The following is a 14495-nucleotide window of genomic DNA, read 5'->3' as shown; positions in this document are numbered from 1 at the left end:
TTAGGATCTTCCAAGGTCAACTATTACAGATCAAACCCATAGGGCTCTCTGACTGCTACTAAAGGCACTATTAGAAAAAAAATACTCCCTACTATTGGTGTTTCCTATTCTGTCTATAGGCCACCAAAGCAGCCCACATGGCCATCCTCAAAACCTCTGAATAGCGCTCTCAATTTTCTGACCAGCTGCAACCTACCAGAGGTTTTCTTTTGCTGAAATGATGCTCTTCTTTCCACCTACCTGGTGGCTGGAATTAGTCACAAATAGAACCCTGCAGCCACTTCCCTCAGGATCTGAGCCTGCTCCATAGCCTACATCAAAGTAACATACACCCACAGTACTCCCCGCAAAGCTTGTACCTATCTTCAGGTGAGGAGATTAGGACTGATGAAGATGGTCCTGATCTCTGAAGGGACGCCATTTTTTCCCACCAGATAAGAACAGGTTGCTATAGTCCCACTCTGCCCATACCAGTTATAAACAACCCACCCTTTTGCACTCTAAACCACAAGCCTGCAGACTCTATACAACTTTATTCTACTGGTATATACACATTCTCATGTCCATAACCCTAAGCCAGTCTCCCAGACACAACCCCCTTCATCAGGCCTACAAACAAATTAGTGATGCAGTCAGATAACAGAGGGACTGCAAGGGTTTTGATGGCTTGAACTGTTGCATGTTTGTGTATTCCTGTGTTACCTATGGCTCTTTTTTGTTGACCTACTTTTTGAATATCCAATAAACATTTAATGTGGAATGAGAGATCAGAGTAAGATTAAAATAAAAAACATTTTCGGTTTCGGCCTGACATATTTTTTTATTTCGGTTTCGTTTCGGTTTTAACATTTCTATTTCGGTGCACCTCTACTATTTATTGTATCATAAATCTGCAGGCATTGTCTGGTGACACAAAGAAGACCTTTGATATGGTCGCCCGAGATTATATGTACTCTAGCACAGATTGGTCTTCTCCCTAATATAACTGGATTTATGCATTCTATTACAGACCCACAACCAGAGCACCATTTACCTGGCTAATTAACTGCTTCACCGTAAAGTCGTGGTAATGCACTGTGAATACCAAATAGTGACATTCACAGATTATTTTTTTTGTGTTGTCTTATCTTTGATCCCTGCTTGTTGTCATTGTTTGAACAATTCAGTTATATCTCTACTTTCCAAAGTCACTTCTCTTATTCCATTGCCCTCCTTGTGAATCCTGCATCAAAAAATGTTTCATCAGCTGAAGCATTCTCTACCTCTACCTTCAAATAGTCCTCTTGTGCAGTCACCTACTTAGGTGTCCAAATTCCAAGTAATGTGTTTAAAGTCAATTACCACCACACACACACACACACGCACACACACACACACACACACACACACACACACACACACACACACACACACACCTGTCTTGGTTTGGGAGATTAGCAGGCATTGAAATTGATGCTAAATTTTGCAAACAATTCCCATACATCTGCTATCTTCCTATTTAAAGAATATCAAGTTGTTTTGCTTTAAATTTGTCTGACAAGACTCTGTTCCAGGGCTTGAATGTGCTGCTGCCCACCCCAGATGCAGAAGAGGTTGGGGGCTCCAGGTTTCTCATGTTATCATATGGCATGTGTTCTGAACCATTAGGTGGTCTGTAACTGTCATGCGTCCTCCAAAGATTGGAATATGTCTTATTAAAGTGACACTAAACTTCAGTAAAATCTAAAAATGCCATTATGTTAACCCTAACTGTTAACATAATGTAGCTTATCTGTGTATCACTCAGATAAAGGTCCTCAAATCATTTCTGAATGTATGCTGACACTGTCCTTTCTTCTGGAGGGTGGCTACTTTTGTTCCCTATTATGCCTGTGTGTGTTTTGCAAAATAGCCACCGCTCCAAGCGCACTCCTGTGATGGACTATAATTTCATTACAAATTAGTAAACTAAATGTGAGATTGTAGTGCATCAGAGGAGCAAGCCTGGAACAATAGTTTGGGTACTAAAATGTATTTAATTTTTTAATTATTGTTAATGTATATCACTTGTTACACTTGGCAAGCTTACTCATGGGCATACCAGATGCATTTACATTTATTTACATTAACTGTGCATGAGGAGACTCCTGGGCTGGTTGTTTGACAAAGAACTGGACTGACTGATACATTTGCAGACTATAATCAGTGTGTTAGGCAACTGGATTGAAACATTTTTTTTCTTTTTAGTTTTGGGTAGAGAAGGGAATGGTTAATAGTAAACCCATGTCACTTTTTGTTCTGCTGTCTGTCATGCTGGGGAGATGTTCCTTCACTTCCTTTGTGGTGTTGGATACAGCACAGCGTAGTGAAAGCCGACATCATAGCAAAATGAGCCAAGCCATTCTTTGCAAACTATATGGTGAATTTAATTGACTAAGAAATATGCAATGTTTACATAGGACATTTTCTTGATTCATGTTTTTTTTCTCCCTAAATATATTAAGGCAGATAAGATTAGATACTTCAGTTTCCTCTGAACAAATAAGTGTTAGGGCAAATGTATATGTGCAGATGTGGTTTAGATTATGGTGTCTCTGACTATAAAATAGCCGTGCACTTATTTACCTTGCTTGACATAGGATTTTAAACATACAGTAGATGTATCTTGCCATTTTTGTCAGAAGATTAAGTTTTTTTCTTTGTTTTCTTTATAGCTGAAAGATACTAAATCCGTAGATCAGAAGACAACACTTATTCATTTCTTGGCTCAAGTGTGTGAGAAGAAGTTTCCAAATGTGCTAATGTTTGTGGAAGATATACAGACCGTAGACAAAGCAAGCAGAGGTACATACAGTGATGCACCTTGTGATTATTTATAGGGAAATTTGTATTCCTGCAATTAAGATCTAATTCTGTAGCTCGCGGTATTCTGAGACCGCCACTGTCGAGATCCAACCAGCTGCACAAGTGACAGCAGAGCCGGGGGGAGGGGGGGCTGGGGTTAAGGTTTCCTTCCTATGTGTTTCAATACAAATTTAACATGCTTAAAAAAAAAAGACAGAAGCTGTAGCAGGTTAAGTTGCTCCAGAGCTACAGGGGAAATCCAACAAATAGCCCTAGAAAACCTGCAATATCACCCTGAATCGGATCTAGGCACAACAACCAGGCTCATTGGCTTAGACATCTAATAGTGCAGCAGAGAAAGTTGTACAGTTAAGTAATGTGCTTGGGCTGGGTCTGACATGAAGACTACACTTGAATACACTAGTGCAAAGTGTGTCCAACAGGCCCATTTAAAAGTATACTGGAGCAACTGGTCACTTGCAATCGGTTCTTCCATCTCCATAATCTTGCTTACCTTGGAGTACTAGGCCTTGAGCGATAATGGTAAAGATGATTTCCTTAAGATAGGAATAAGCTGTTTCATCACATTCAGTACATGACAGATGACATTTATATATTGCATTAGGTTAATCTACATTCTGTGTTAATCTTCAAATTGATCTCTGGGGGCACTGTGTGAAAAAAAAAACAAAAGAGAAGGGTGCCCACCCTAGTGCAGATTGTTTTTAATACGAAAAAGCTGCAAGACAAAGTAAAACATACTCACAATAGTGAATCGAAATAAAGGCTTTCAAACAAAGCATGGAGCATCAGTAAGAGGCTGCACCGTCAACCTGTGTGCCAGCACAGGATTCCTTCGGTTACGTGTTTCCGGGGTCACGCCCCCTTCGTCAGAACATACTGTGTATTCTATGCTAACCGAGGGTTGTGTTAACTGTGTATTATATTAATGTTACTATATACATTGTTCTAACATTATTTGTGACAAAGTGACATGTATTGGAATCACTGTTTGATTATTATTAGGGCAGTGCCAAGTGTATTGGTATTACTGAACACGTAACTGTTTTAATAATACTGGGACAGGGTGAAATATAGTAATACATAGTGAATAGAGTGAACTGATTGACACTACTAACTACTAATGTGAATTGTCTAACAGTACACTGATTCAATAAAGGGAACTGTGACCCTGTGATAGAGTGACAGTCGGGGGCAGCGTGCTGGGTATCAATTTGGTAGTTGGTACTGAAAAACTTGAGAGAACTATGGGGTAAGTGTTTTTCCCCAGAGTTTTCTTTAGGGAAACAAGAGGAGATATACTAACCTCCTCCCGTGACCCAAAGCTCAGTATATTGCGGGCTATTGCCCGTGATATTCTGAGAGCGCCACAGCCGAGACGGATCCCGGCAATACTGTTGTGATATACCAAGCTGTGTGACAGCTGCCTCTGCCTATCTAGAGGCAGAGCCAAATGTGCCCGCCGCCTCCCCCGTTCATCCATTCAGCTCTGGCGGACCGGAGAGGGGGGGGATCCCTACTGGGAATTGAGCAGATTGGTTCAATCACCAGCTTCTTTGTCACAGTTCAGCTCTAACTATGAGAATGAGTAGGAATCACTCACCTCATAGTTCTCTTTTAACTAACCAGCTGGGAAACGGATAGCAGGTATTTACAAATAATTTTATACAAATCACTTTATCAAAAAGGGACAAGTGAGTAAACAATCTTGATAAAAATGGAAAAAAGGGCCTCAGTCATGAAGGGGTTAAATAGTAATAGTCATGACTTTAATGGATAGTAATGCTACCAGGTGCACATCTTGGTCCATATATGCGCTTCTTCAGCACCCACTCAAGGGTGAATACTGCTGTGTGAGATGCGAGCTAGTTGTTTGCTTGGAAGCCCAGATCATTTTCCCCCAGAATAGGGAAAAAGTGTAAGAGAGGCTGGAACAGAATACCTCCCTTAGCTGCCAGGGGAGTGACTGCCCCAGTATGGAGGGGAACAGGAAGGCTAACATGAAAAGACAGGTATGGTGGTAAGGGACTCAATGATCAGGAGGGGTAATCTGTCACAAAGACCACAATCACCAAATAGTATCTATAAGTACTAATGACAAAGTGAGATGGAGCGCCCTCAAAAAAAGATTTCCAGAGGCTAAAGAATAGCATCTCCAAGGCTGTATTCTCTGAAATATTGCCAGAGCCACACCAGTGAGACAGTGAGAACTAAGAGCTAAAAAAAAACTGGTGTAGGCATGAGGGGTTTGGGTTTATGGAGAACAGGGCTGACGTTTCAGTCGGCTACCGACTCTACAGCAGTGATGGACTGCACCTACATGGGGAGGGTGCTGCTCTGCTGGGGGAGAAGATGGTGAATAGACAAGAGGAACTTTTAAACTAGGATGGGGATCAAAAACTAATATGACCCAACTACAAGACAATTACATTGGGCAAATGGTGGAAACACCAACTAGAGATAATGCTTTACTAGACTTACTAATTTCTAATAATACTGAGCTAATCAAAGACATGGATGTAAGGTACAACTTGGGTTAGAGTGATTATAGGGTAATAATGTTTACTGTCCTTTTGGGAAAACAGAAAAGGGGGGAATAACAAGAACACTAAACTTTAAAAAAAGGCAAACTTTAGCAAACTGTGATCTTTATTAAACAATATTGATTAGGGCTGCAACAACTAATCGACATAATCGATTATTGAAAAAGTTGTCAACTTTTTCAATAATCGATTAATCGGCTTCCAAACAGTTGGCCCTGTTCACGGCTCCACAAACGCTGCGCACCACTGCCAGACCCGCCCGCATCCACGCTCTACACGCCGCACCTCCTTCCCGCCTCACACTCACCGCCCGCCCACATCCACGCGATCGGCACAGGGACGCGGGGAGATGTAGTAAGGAGGAGCAGGTGTGGGGGGGATGACAGCTGCCGATAGACAGGTCCCTCAGGTAAGCCTAACCCCCACCCCCCCAGAAGGTGCTCTATAATGTATTGCTGGGATTTGTATTCCTCTATAGCTGATGGTACATTGTGCTGTATAGTATACATAAGAATACAAATCCCAGCAATACATTATACACTGTATGTATAATGTATTGCTGGGATTTGTTGTACTCCTTTATAGTTGGTGATATTCTGCACTGCACTGTATAGAGGACTACAAAACCCAGCAATAGTACATTATACAGCACAATGCAGAATACCGCCAGCTATAATGTACTGTTGCTGGGATTTCCATTTCACTATATTGCACACCACACCATTTTTTTACTTCCACCGCTCCAAGCTTGCTCCTGTGATGGACTACAATCTTAATACAAACTAGTAGTCCATCACTGGAGCCATTTTTTAAAATGTATTTTATTGTTTATCTGATTAACCGATTAATCGAACTTAATAATCGGCTAACTAATCGATTTTGAAAATAATCGTTAGCTGCAGCTCTAATATTGATTGGGATGAAATATTTTGGACAATAAAAATGGAAGACAAATGTGAATGCTTCAGGATCATATTAAATTACTACATTCACCAACATATACCATTAAATAACCAATGTAAAAGAGCAAAAGTTAAACCATGGTGGTTAAATTCTAGAGTTAAAAGATTAATAAATGGGAAAAACTTGGCCTTTAAAAAGAATAGGATAGAAGATTAATCAAATGCAGTCAACAGTACAAGAAATGTAAAAATGTTTTTAGGGCAGCGAAAATAAGCTCTGAAAAAAATAGCTATAGAAAGTAAAAGTAATCCAAAAAAATGATATCAATACATAAACAGTAAAATAGTAGAGAAAGGAGCACATAGGCCCCATAAAGGACAAGTAGGGTAAGCTGGCCACAAGTGACAGAGAAAGCAGAGGTATTGAACACTTTCTTCTCTTCTGTTTTTTACTGATGAACAAGACTGGTATGACAAAGTAAACACTATTCTAAATTTTGACTAGTCGAATTCCATTGGCTAGCAGAGGTGGAGGTAAGAAAGAGGCTTGAACAGCTAAACACTAATAAATCCCCAGGACCAGATGGCTTACATCTGCGGGTCCTCAAAGAACTGAGTCTGGTTATTGCCAGACCATTGTTTTTAATTTTTAGGGACACTTTGCGGACGGGAGAGATACCAGAGAACTGGAGGAAAGTGAATGTGGTGCTGATATTCAAGAAAGGTTCAAGATGTGTACCAGATAACTACAGGCCAGTCAGCCTTACATCAGTAATTTGCATTGATTTATGAAAGGCCGTTCTTGCCAGACAAATCTGTTAACATTCTATGAGGAAGTAAGGTGGACAGGGGAATCCCAGTTGATTTAGTCTTTCTAGACCAGGGGTGTCCAAAGCCCTCCAGCTGTGGTGGAACTACAAATCCCATTATCTTGCATTGCAAGATTCTCACAGCCACAGACATGACTCCCGGAGAGAGATGCATCATGGGATTTGTAGTTTCACCACAGCTGGAGGGCCGGAGTTTGGACACCCCTGTTCTAGACTTTGCAAATGTGTTTGACACAGTACCCTACAAACAGTTTACAAACTGAGGTTGGAAGAACCAATATGTACATGGGTATAAAATCGGTTGCAGGACTACCTACAGAGGGTTTGAATAAATTGCACATACTCCAAATGTTCCAAAGTGGTGAGTGGAGTGCCCTAGGGTTCAGCCTTGGGGCCAATTCTGTTTATCTTGTTCATAAATGACATTGCTTCATATGGGTGCATTCTTGTGTCGCTCCACTACATGCCACTGATAGTTCATGAATTTCAGTGTTTTCCACCTCCACCATGCTCCCCTCCTCACAGTAAACTCACCAGAGCCGATGTAAGTAAACATGTGTACCGGTCAAATTGCACTTTCAACATAGATGTCCTCTGTTTTTCTATTAGTCCATGAACCGGACAGCAAAACACTTCTTCAATACCATTATAGTCCCAGGTATGTTAAAATACAATAATGGACAGAGGCAATTAGAAGGGAAAGGGTAAAATGGTTTAGGAAATAAAAATAACATAAAAAATAAGTGCACATAAATAGATTTGTACTGTGTCCAGCATAACATAATATAGATTAAGAAACTACTAGCCCCAAGTGTGTACTATGTACTTCAGTGGCAGTGGTGTCAGCAGCTCTGTGCATTGTGTTTCATCATCTATTGACGTCTTCACGAGTGGTGACAGTAAAGTTTATTTGCACCATTTAAAAATGACAGACATTTATTTAGTAATGTGTGTTGCAATTGAGAAGATGCATATATTTTGTTAAGGCCTTCGTGTTTGAGGGTACCACAGCTTCTGGAAAGTAGGGGTGAGTCATAATTTATATTAATTGATTGGAGATTGTTTACACTATTGTGAAGTTTCAGTAGTGTGGATCGTTGTTACAAACAAAAACACAATATTATATGTTGCTTGCCTGGAAAGTTTAAAATCCTGCTAATGTACATGTGAACAGTATGATTAGAATCGTCCAGAAGAAAAATTGTAATGAATTATCTTCTAAAATAAAAAAAAAAAAAAAAGAAACCAGGCTTGTTCTTTTATCTGGCTTTAAAAAGTGTTTTGGGGACCAGCTTTATTTATAAACTTGTTCTAAAAAAATGCATTTGTTTTGCCTGCAGCCATTAGGCTTGTCTTTCTTTTTTCCCCATTCAAATCATCAGAATTCAATGGCTTTATTCTGATTGTTTTGTAAAGCACCGTTTATATTGTGGGCACTTTGGCAAGCAATATTTCATTTTGTTCCATTCTGCCTTTTTTACACTAACCTTTTTTTCTGATAGTAGGAGTTTAATTACAAGTAAGTAAATGGTGTTTATTGTCTGATTGGTAGTGTGAAATATCTAAATCTGAGCAGTAGAGTACAGTTTTCTCCAAACAATGTTTTCTTGCATTGCTAATTTAAACTGACTGACCATAGAGATGAAGATTGATGTGTTATTAAAAATGCCATATTGCTGCAGGGAAAGGGCATTTTGCTTTAGGGCAACTGGTACAATCCACAGCTTTTTTTCCCATCATTTATATGCTCTCTATAAACTGTTTAGGGGACAATTTGTTTACTAAATACAGTTTGTTTGTTTTTTTGTTTGTTAAAATATTTTTTGTTTCAACTGTCAGAAGAGTTCTTACAAATCTATTTACTGAAATTCTGCTTTGGATATATACCATACAATATAACCAATGTTCACCAGATACCCACAGAAACAGAGAAACATTCTGCAATATATGTTTAAATTGGCTATATATACTCAGTTCATGTTCAGAAATACAGAAATCCTTTCTGTGAAGATAACAATGTAGATGTTTCAGTGTTTACAACAGTCATACACATGTGCAAGAGAAACGGACCAGAAATCAAGTTTGAAGCAGAAAATAATCTGTTTCCATGGTGCAATAGGAGCTTGTTTGCTATTTGTGGTGTCAGTCATATTTATGTGTGCACGGACACACGTTTTGTGTATTAGCTCCTGCAGTGCACATCAGCTGCTCTTAAAGAAGTTAGGAGAAAAGTGATACAATAAGAGATTCCAGTATATATTTTTATAATCTGCAGATCCCACTAATATGATTACATATAGGGTATAAAAAAGAAACATGGGTTTGGATCAAATTATAAAGACAAGCAACTGCATATTGTCAAATAATCTAACCCTCCCCACTTTACTAAAATATGTATTTTTGTTTTTATCTTTGTCCCTATTTTATAGATTTTTCTTTACTACCTGTCTTGATAGGAGGTCAGGGAAGATCTTCCTAATAGGCATGCAGATGACAATAAAAACCTGATAATTGCTCCAACCATTCCCTGGTTTCCTCAAATCAAAATAACATGTTTCATTTGGAATTGGACTTTATTGTGCATGCCAATCAAAACATAAAATAAAGGCTTGGAATTAATTCCGGGTATAGCTGTAGCTCATCAGGTCAGGCATTGGCTTAAAGCTTTTTGGTGACAGTCATCTGCTGTTCTAATACCACACTGTGTTTAAATATTTACAGTAGGTTTTCCTAATTCAGTATGCTGTAGGTTCCTTTCTATCTCTTATACAGAGACTAACAAGGAGGTTGCATACTGCACATTTGTGTAATCCAAGCTGCAGCTCAGCACTGCAGCAATAGGCAAAGATAATGACATTCTTGGGGTAAAGTAAATCTGTCACAAACTTGGACATTTCAAGCCCAGTCTATGATTAGAATAAATGTATCAGTGCACTGATAAACCACATATTAAGGTGATCAGTACAGCCAGAGAAATAGACGGGCAAAGTTATATGCAAAACTAAATGGTTTTGGTACAAAAGCTAAGCTTGCCATTGTTCATATTACCGGCTAACCTCACCAAGTAATCCTCAAAATATAATAATTCTTGACAGACCCCAGTTCACCGCTCAGGTCCCCCTCATTGTTTACATCCTTTGGGCCAATTTTTTTCATCTAGATGTCCGCACATTATAGACTTGGTGCTAACCGTGACTGACTTCCACAGGTGTCAGACTCCTGTTGCCAGCTGTGTCCAGCTTACAGGTGCCCCATGTCCCTGATTAAGGTTCCACATTCTTCATTGCTGACTTCAAGCTTGGTGCATATCAGCTGCTGCATATATCCATTCATTATATAAGACAGCCTCAAGACAGTTTCACTTTGTATGTATATATGTATGTGTATATATGTATTGAACAAGGGGAGAAAATATGAGAAAGAAGAAAAGGAGGGGGGAGAAAGAAAAGAGAGATGGATGGGATTAGGAAATTAAGCCAGCTGTAGGTCGCACGGCCCACAATACAGTGACAGCTGCTGCTGAACAACAAGCTGCAAACTCAGGAGGACATAACCGTGGCAGATTCCGGAATGTGGAGGTCCATCCAATAAAACCAGATCTCATGAAACCTTTCCTCCCTGTGGTGAAGTGAAGCAGTCAGGTCTTCCATCAACATAATTGACCTTGGAGAACAACAGTTGAGGGATCAGGCTTCCTCCAGAGCATCGGGATGCAAGCTTTTGCAGCATTCAACAAATGCAATAATTAAGATTCTTTGTATTGTTTAATCGACAACAAGTTTTGATGGAACACACCGCTATGGGAGTCCTTTCTAAATAGACTCCTGTCAATTTATAGCTGACATTAAGTATTGCATCCCAAAATTGGGACAATTGTGGATATGTCCAAAACAAAATAGGTGCTAAATAGATCCGTCAGGAGCATGACACCGCCAACAGGCATTAGGATAATGTGGGTCAAACTGATGCAGCCTAGAGGGAGTCAGGTACCAGCATGTACAATAGAAAAATGTCACCAGCACACCATAAGTTGAAAAGGCATGTAAGACATATATAACCCACTTTCTGGGTTCTGTTAGATATAGAGACTCTATGGGTGAAAGAAAGGATTCAATCAATTTGAGCAGAGGACAGAGTGAAGTCAAGGACACACTCCCAGGTACGGAAGTAAGACGTCAAAGAATGCCCATGAATGTCTAATAAAAACGCATGAGCCACGGGGAGGGTATGCCTGTGTGGTTCAGTATGCAAGCATAGCTGTTTGAATGGCATACGGGGTCGAAATATAGAGGCATGATGTTTGAGTGAATTAAGATAATGTGAAAGTTGGAGGATATGCCATGTGTCCAAAGTGTTAGTAAATTGCTAATTTAGCTGGGCTATAGGGCAAAACTGACCCTCTTGTAAATGGAGAGCCCTAAAAGTTCCCGACCTGTCCGATTTCAGAAAAGAGGGTGCCCAATATCCAGGTACAAAACCCAGTGCGAGCCTAGAATAGGGGTAAGGGGTGAGGGAATTGTGGATAGTTTAAAAGCCATAAACCGAGTCACTCTGCAAGTTGGGCTGATGATGGGGATGCTGGGAGATATCCTGAGGCAAGCGGTCAAGCAACCAGGGGGATTCATTGCCACCAAAGAGATCTACAGTTTAAAAATAGGTGCACACCATTCTAGCAAATCAACACAGAAGGAGAAGAATGGGGCTTTTAGGGTACCAATGGACAAAAACCAAGCAATTACAATATGATAAAACAAGGTTTCTTTATTATACAACGGTTAAAAATTTTTTTAAAAAGACATAATTGATATGTACACATTTCAAAGAAGAAAAGAGCAAACACCATTCTAGCAGTTGTGCCACATGAGAGGCCTCGTAGTACCTGGCTGGATCAGGAAAGCCAATCCCTCTTCTATTCTTACCCAGACTCAGGGCCTGATGGAGACAAGCTCTCTTGTACGCCCAGATAAACCTCAGAAAGTCAAATGAGTTTCATAGAGGAAATGCTTGGGTAGTTAAATAGGTAACATTTAGGACAGGTAAGTCAGTCGGGGAAGGTTCATCTTCAAAATATATTTTTTTTTAAGCCATGTGAAGACACCCCGGTGCCAAAGCAGCAGATTCCTCTCAATGGTGGTTGAAAGGTGGTTAAAATTCAATGAATACAAGCGCAAGAAGTCTGCTGATATATTAATTCCAAGATATCGGATATGTGAATACGACCGCCTAATATTTTTTTCTGCAACAAAAGCTCAGTTGAGGATGGAATAGATACTCCAAGGGCTTCAGATTTTGTAAGGTTAATTTTGTAGTTGAATACTTGTCTAAACTGGTGCAGATGAGACAAAAGACTGGGAGGGAGATATGGGACTGAATTAGAAAAAAAAACAAAAGATTGACTTGTGTAAACTGTAATTATGATGTTCAGAGGAATCTGACCAACTGTGAATGTCAGTTGAGTTACATATTGTGCACAGCAGAAGCTCCATGCTAACATAAAAAATGAGAGGGTATAAGGGGCATACCTGTCTGCTACCATTATGTATAGTAATAGGTTTGGAGAGTACTCAGCCAACTTTCACCCGTGGAGTAGGGTTGATGTGAAGTGCCTGGACCAAGCTAAGCATATTAGGACCAAGGCCTAAATAAGACAGGGTTTCATGGACAAATAGCCAATTCACCCAAAGGCCTTTTCAGCATCCATCGGGAGAGAAGCAAGAGAGGTGAGCGGGCGCAAGAGGCAGCATTAATTACATTGACAGCCTTTATAGTGTCGTCTCTAGCCTCCCTCGACATAACATAGCCAGCCAGGTCCGGGTGAATGATATAAGATAGATGTGGAAACAGCCAGAAACCAGTACTTTAGCAAAAATCTTTGTCAGCATTCAATAAAGCTATTGGTAGATAGCTACCACATTCTGACAGGTCCTTGCCCTCTTTAGGAATATCTGTAATATGAGCAGACATCATGTCCGTATGCAGCAACTAACCTTCCAGAAGAGAGTTGAAAGCATGGACTAACTTGGGGACAAGGACCTGTTGGAAGTTCTTGTAATAAAGAAGGGTAAACCTGTCGGGGCCGGGAGCATCATCTGGTTGAATGGAGCCCAAAACCTTGCCCACTTCCTCAACCGAGATAGAGGATTTCATAGCATCCCTGACATCGGTGGACGGTGATGGCACTTGAGAGTTCCGGAGATACTTACGGATCTTAGTTACCTGTAAAGAAGATTCAGTAGGGGACCTTGCTGGGTGTAAATTATAAAGGTCATGATAAAAGGAATAAAAAGCCTTGGCAATGCCTTAAGGAGATTTATGAAGAATACCAGTACCATCTTTAAGAATGTAGGTTTTAGAGACCGATTCTTTAAGGGCTCTGGCTAACAACTTCCCTGGCTTATTGCCATGTTCATAATATGAACACCTTTTCCTCACCAGTTGGGCTTTCGTCTTGTGAAAAGCCATCTCTGTGAACTGTACCCTCAGTTGTTTAAGTTTAGCAGCTGTTGCTGCCGCCAATGTGCGCTTGTGCAGGGCCTTAAGGGACTGTATCTTCTCCAATAAAATGTTCAGCGTGTGAAGGTGGGCTTTCTTACGTCAAGCACAACGTTGGATAAAGGTGCCCGGTAGAAAACATTTATGAGTTTCCCACAGAGTTAGCGGGGACACATCACAAGTGTCATTAGTGACCAGAAAACAATCCATTCCCAATTGAATAGGGCTGAATTGGGGATCTGTTAACAAAGAGTCATTAAGATGCTAACAAGGCAGCTGCAAACTCAACCAGCCACACATTAGATCGGGCATGTTTAGAAAGAGTTGTAAGACCAATCGAGCTGTGCACAACTGACAGCAACAAGGACTGAAATACAGAAACAGTCAATGCGGGAGTAGGAACGGTGTATGGGGAGAAGTAAGTGACGTCCTTGGTAGGAAGATGAACAAAATGCCACGTGTCCAGTGTAAGGACAATTCCACCCTACATAGTTTGGGAAAAGACATATGTGAAAACCCGTTGGATGTATCCAGGAGGGGATACAAAGGAAGGTTGAAATCCTCCCATCTATTAACACACCTTCCTGGTGAGCAATTACCTTGTCTAGAAAAGCCCCCAGAGCCTTCAGTTGACCCACATGTGGCAGATATGGGTTCACCAGGGAAATCATGCTGTCAAACATCTTCCGCTTGACAATAAGGAGCCTACGGGATCTCTTCTCAGGAGTATGAAGATATTGCATATTATAAGTTAAAAAAAAAGTCAGCCATCCTGGAAAGTTAAGGAAGAGATTACCTCTAGAGTTGACCAGAAACCTGGGAAGTGGGACCCCCAGCTGGCAGGAGAAAGGAAGAAGAGTGAGCACAAAGAAAGACTAAAACTG

General features: G+C 40.4%; 1 protein-coding gene across 1 annotated transcript in view; it reads left to right on the top strand.

Moving 5' to 3' along the window:
* Positions 1 to 14495, top strand: part of LOC108799904 (protein diaphanous homolog 3-like) — a 177135-nt gene that overhangs the window by 149031 nt on the left and 13609 nt on the right. Inside the window, exon 18 of the mRNA XM_018571841.1 lies at positions 2694 to 2823. Coding sequence (XP_018427343.1) covers positions 2694 to 2823 — 130 coding nt within the window. The remainder of the gene's footprint in view (positions 1 to 2693; positions 2824 to 14495) is intronic.

Source organism: Nanorana parkeri, unplaced genomic scaffold (genome assembly GCF_000935625.1).
Source record: "Nanorana parkeri isolate BGI_ZX_2015 unplaced genomic scaffold, ASM93562v1 scaffold1853, whole genome shotgun sequence".
Taxonomy (NCBI): Eukaryota; Metazoa; Chordata; class Amphibia; order Anura; family Dicroglossidae; genus Nanorana; species Nanorana parkeri.
Note: the sequence above shows the minus strand (reverse complement) of the source record. Positions and strands in the feature narration are given on the sequence as shown.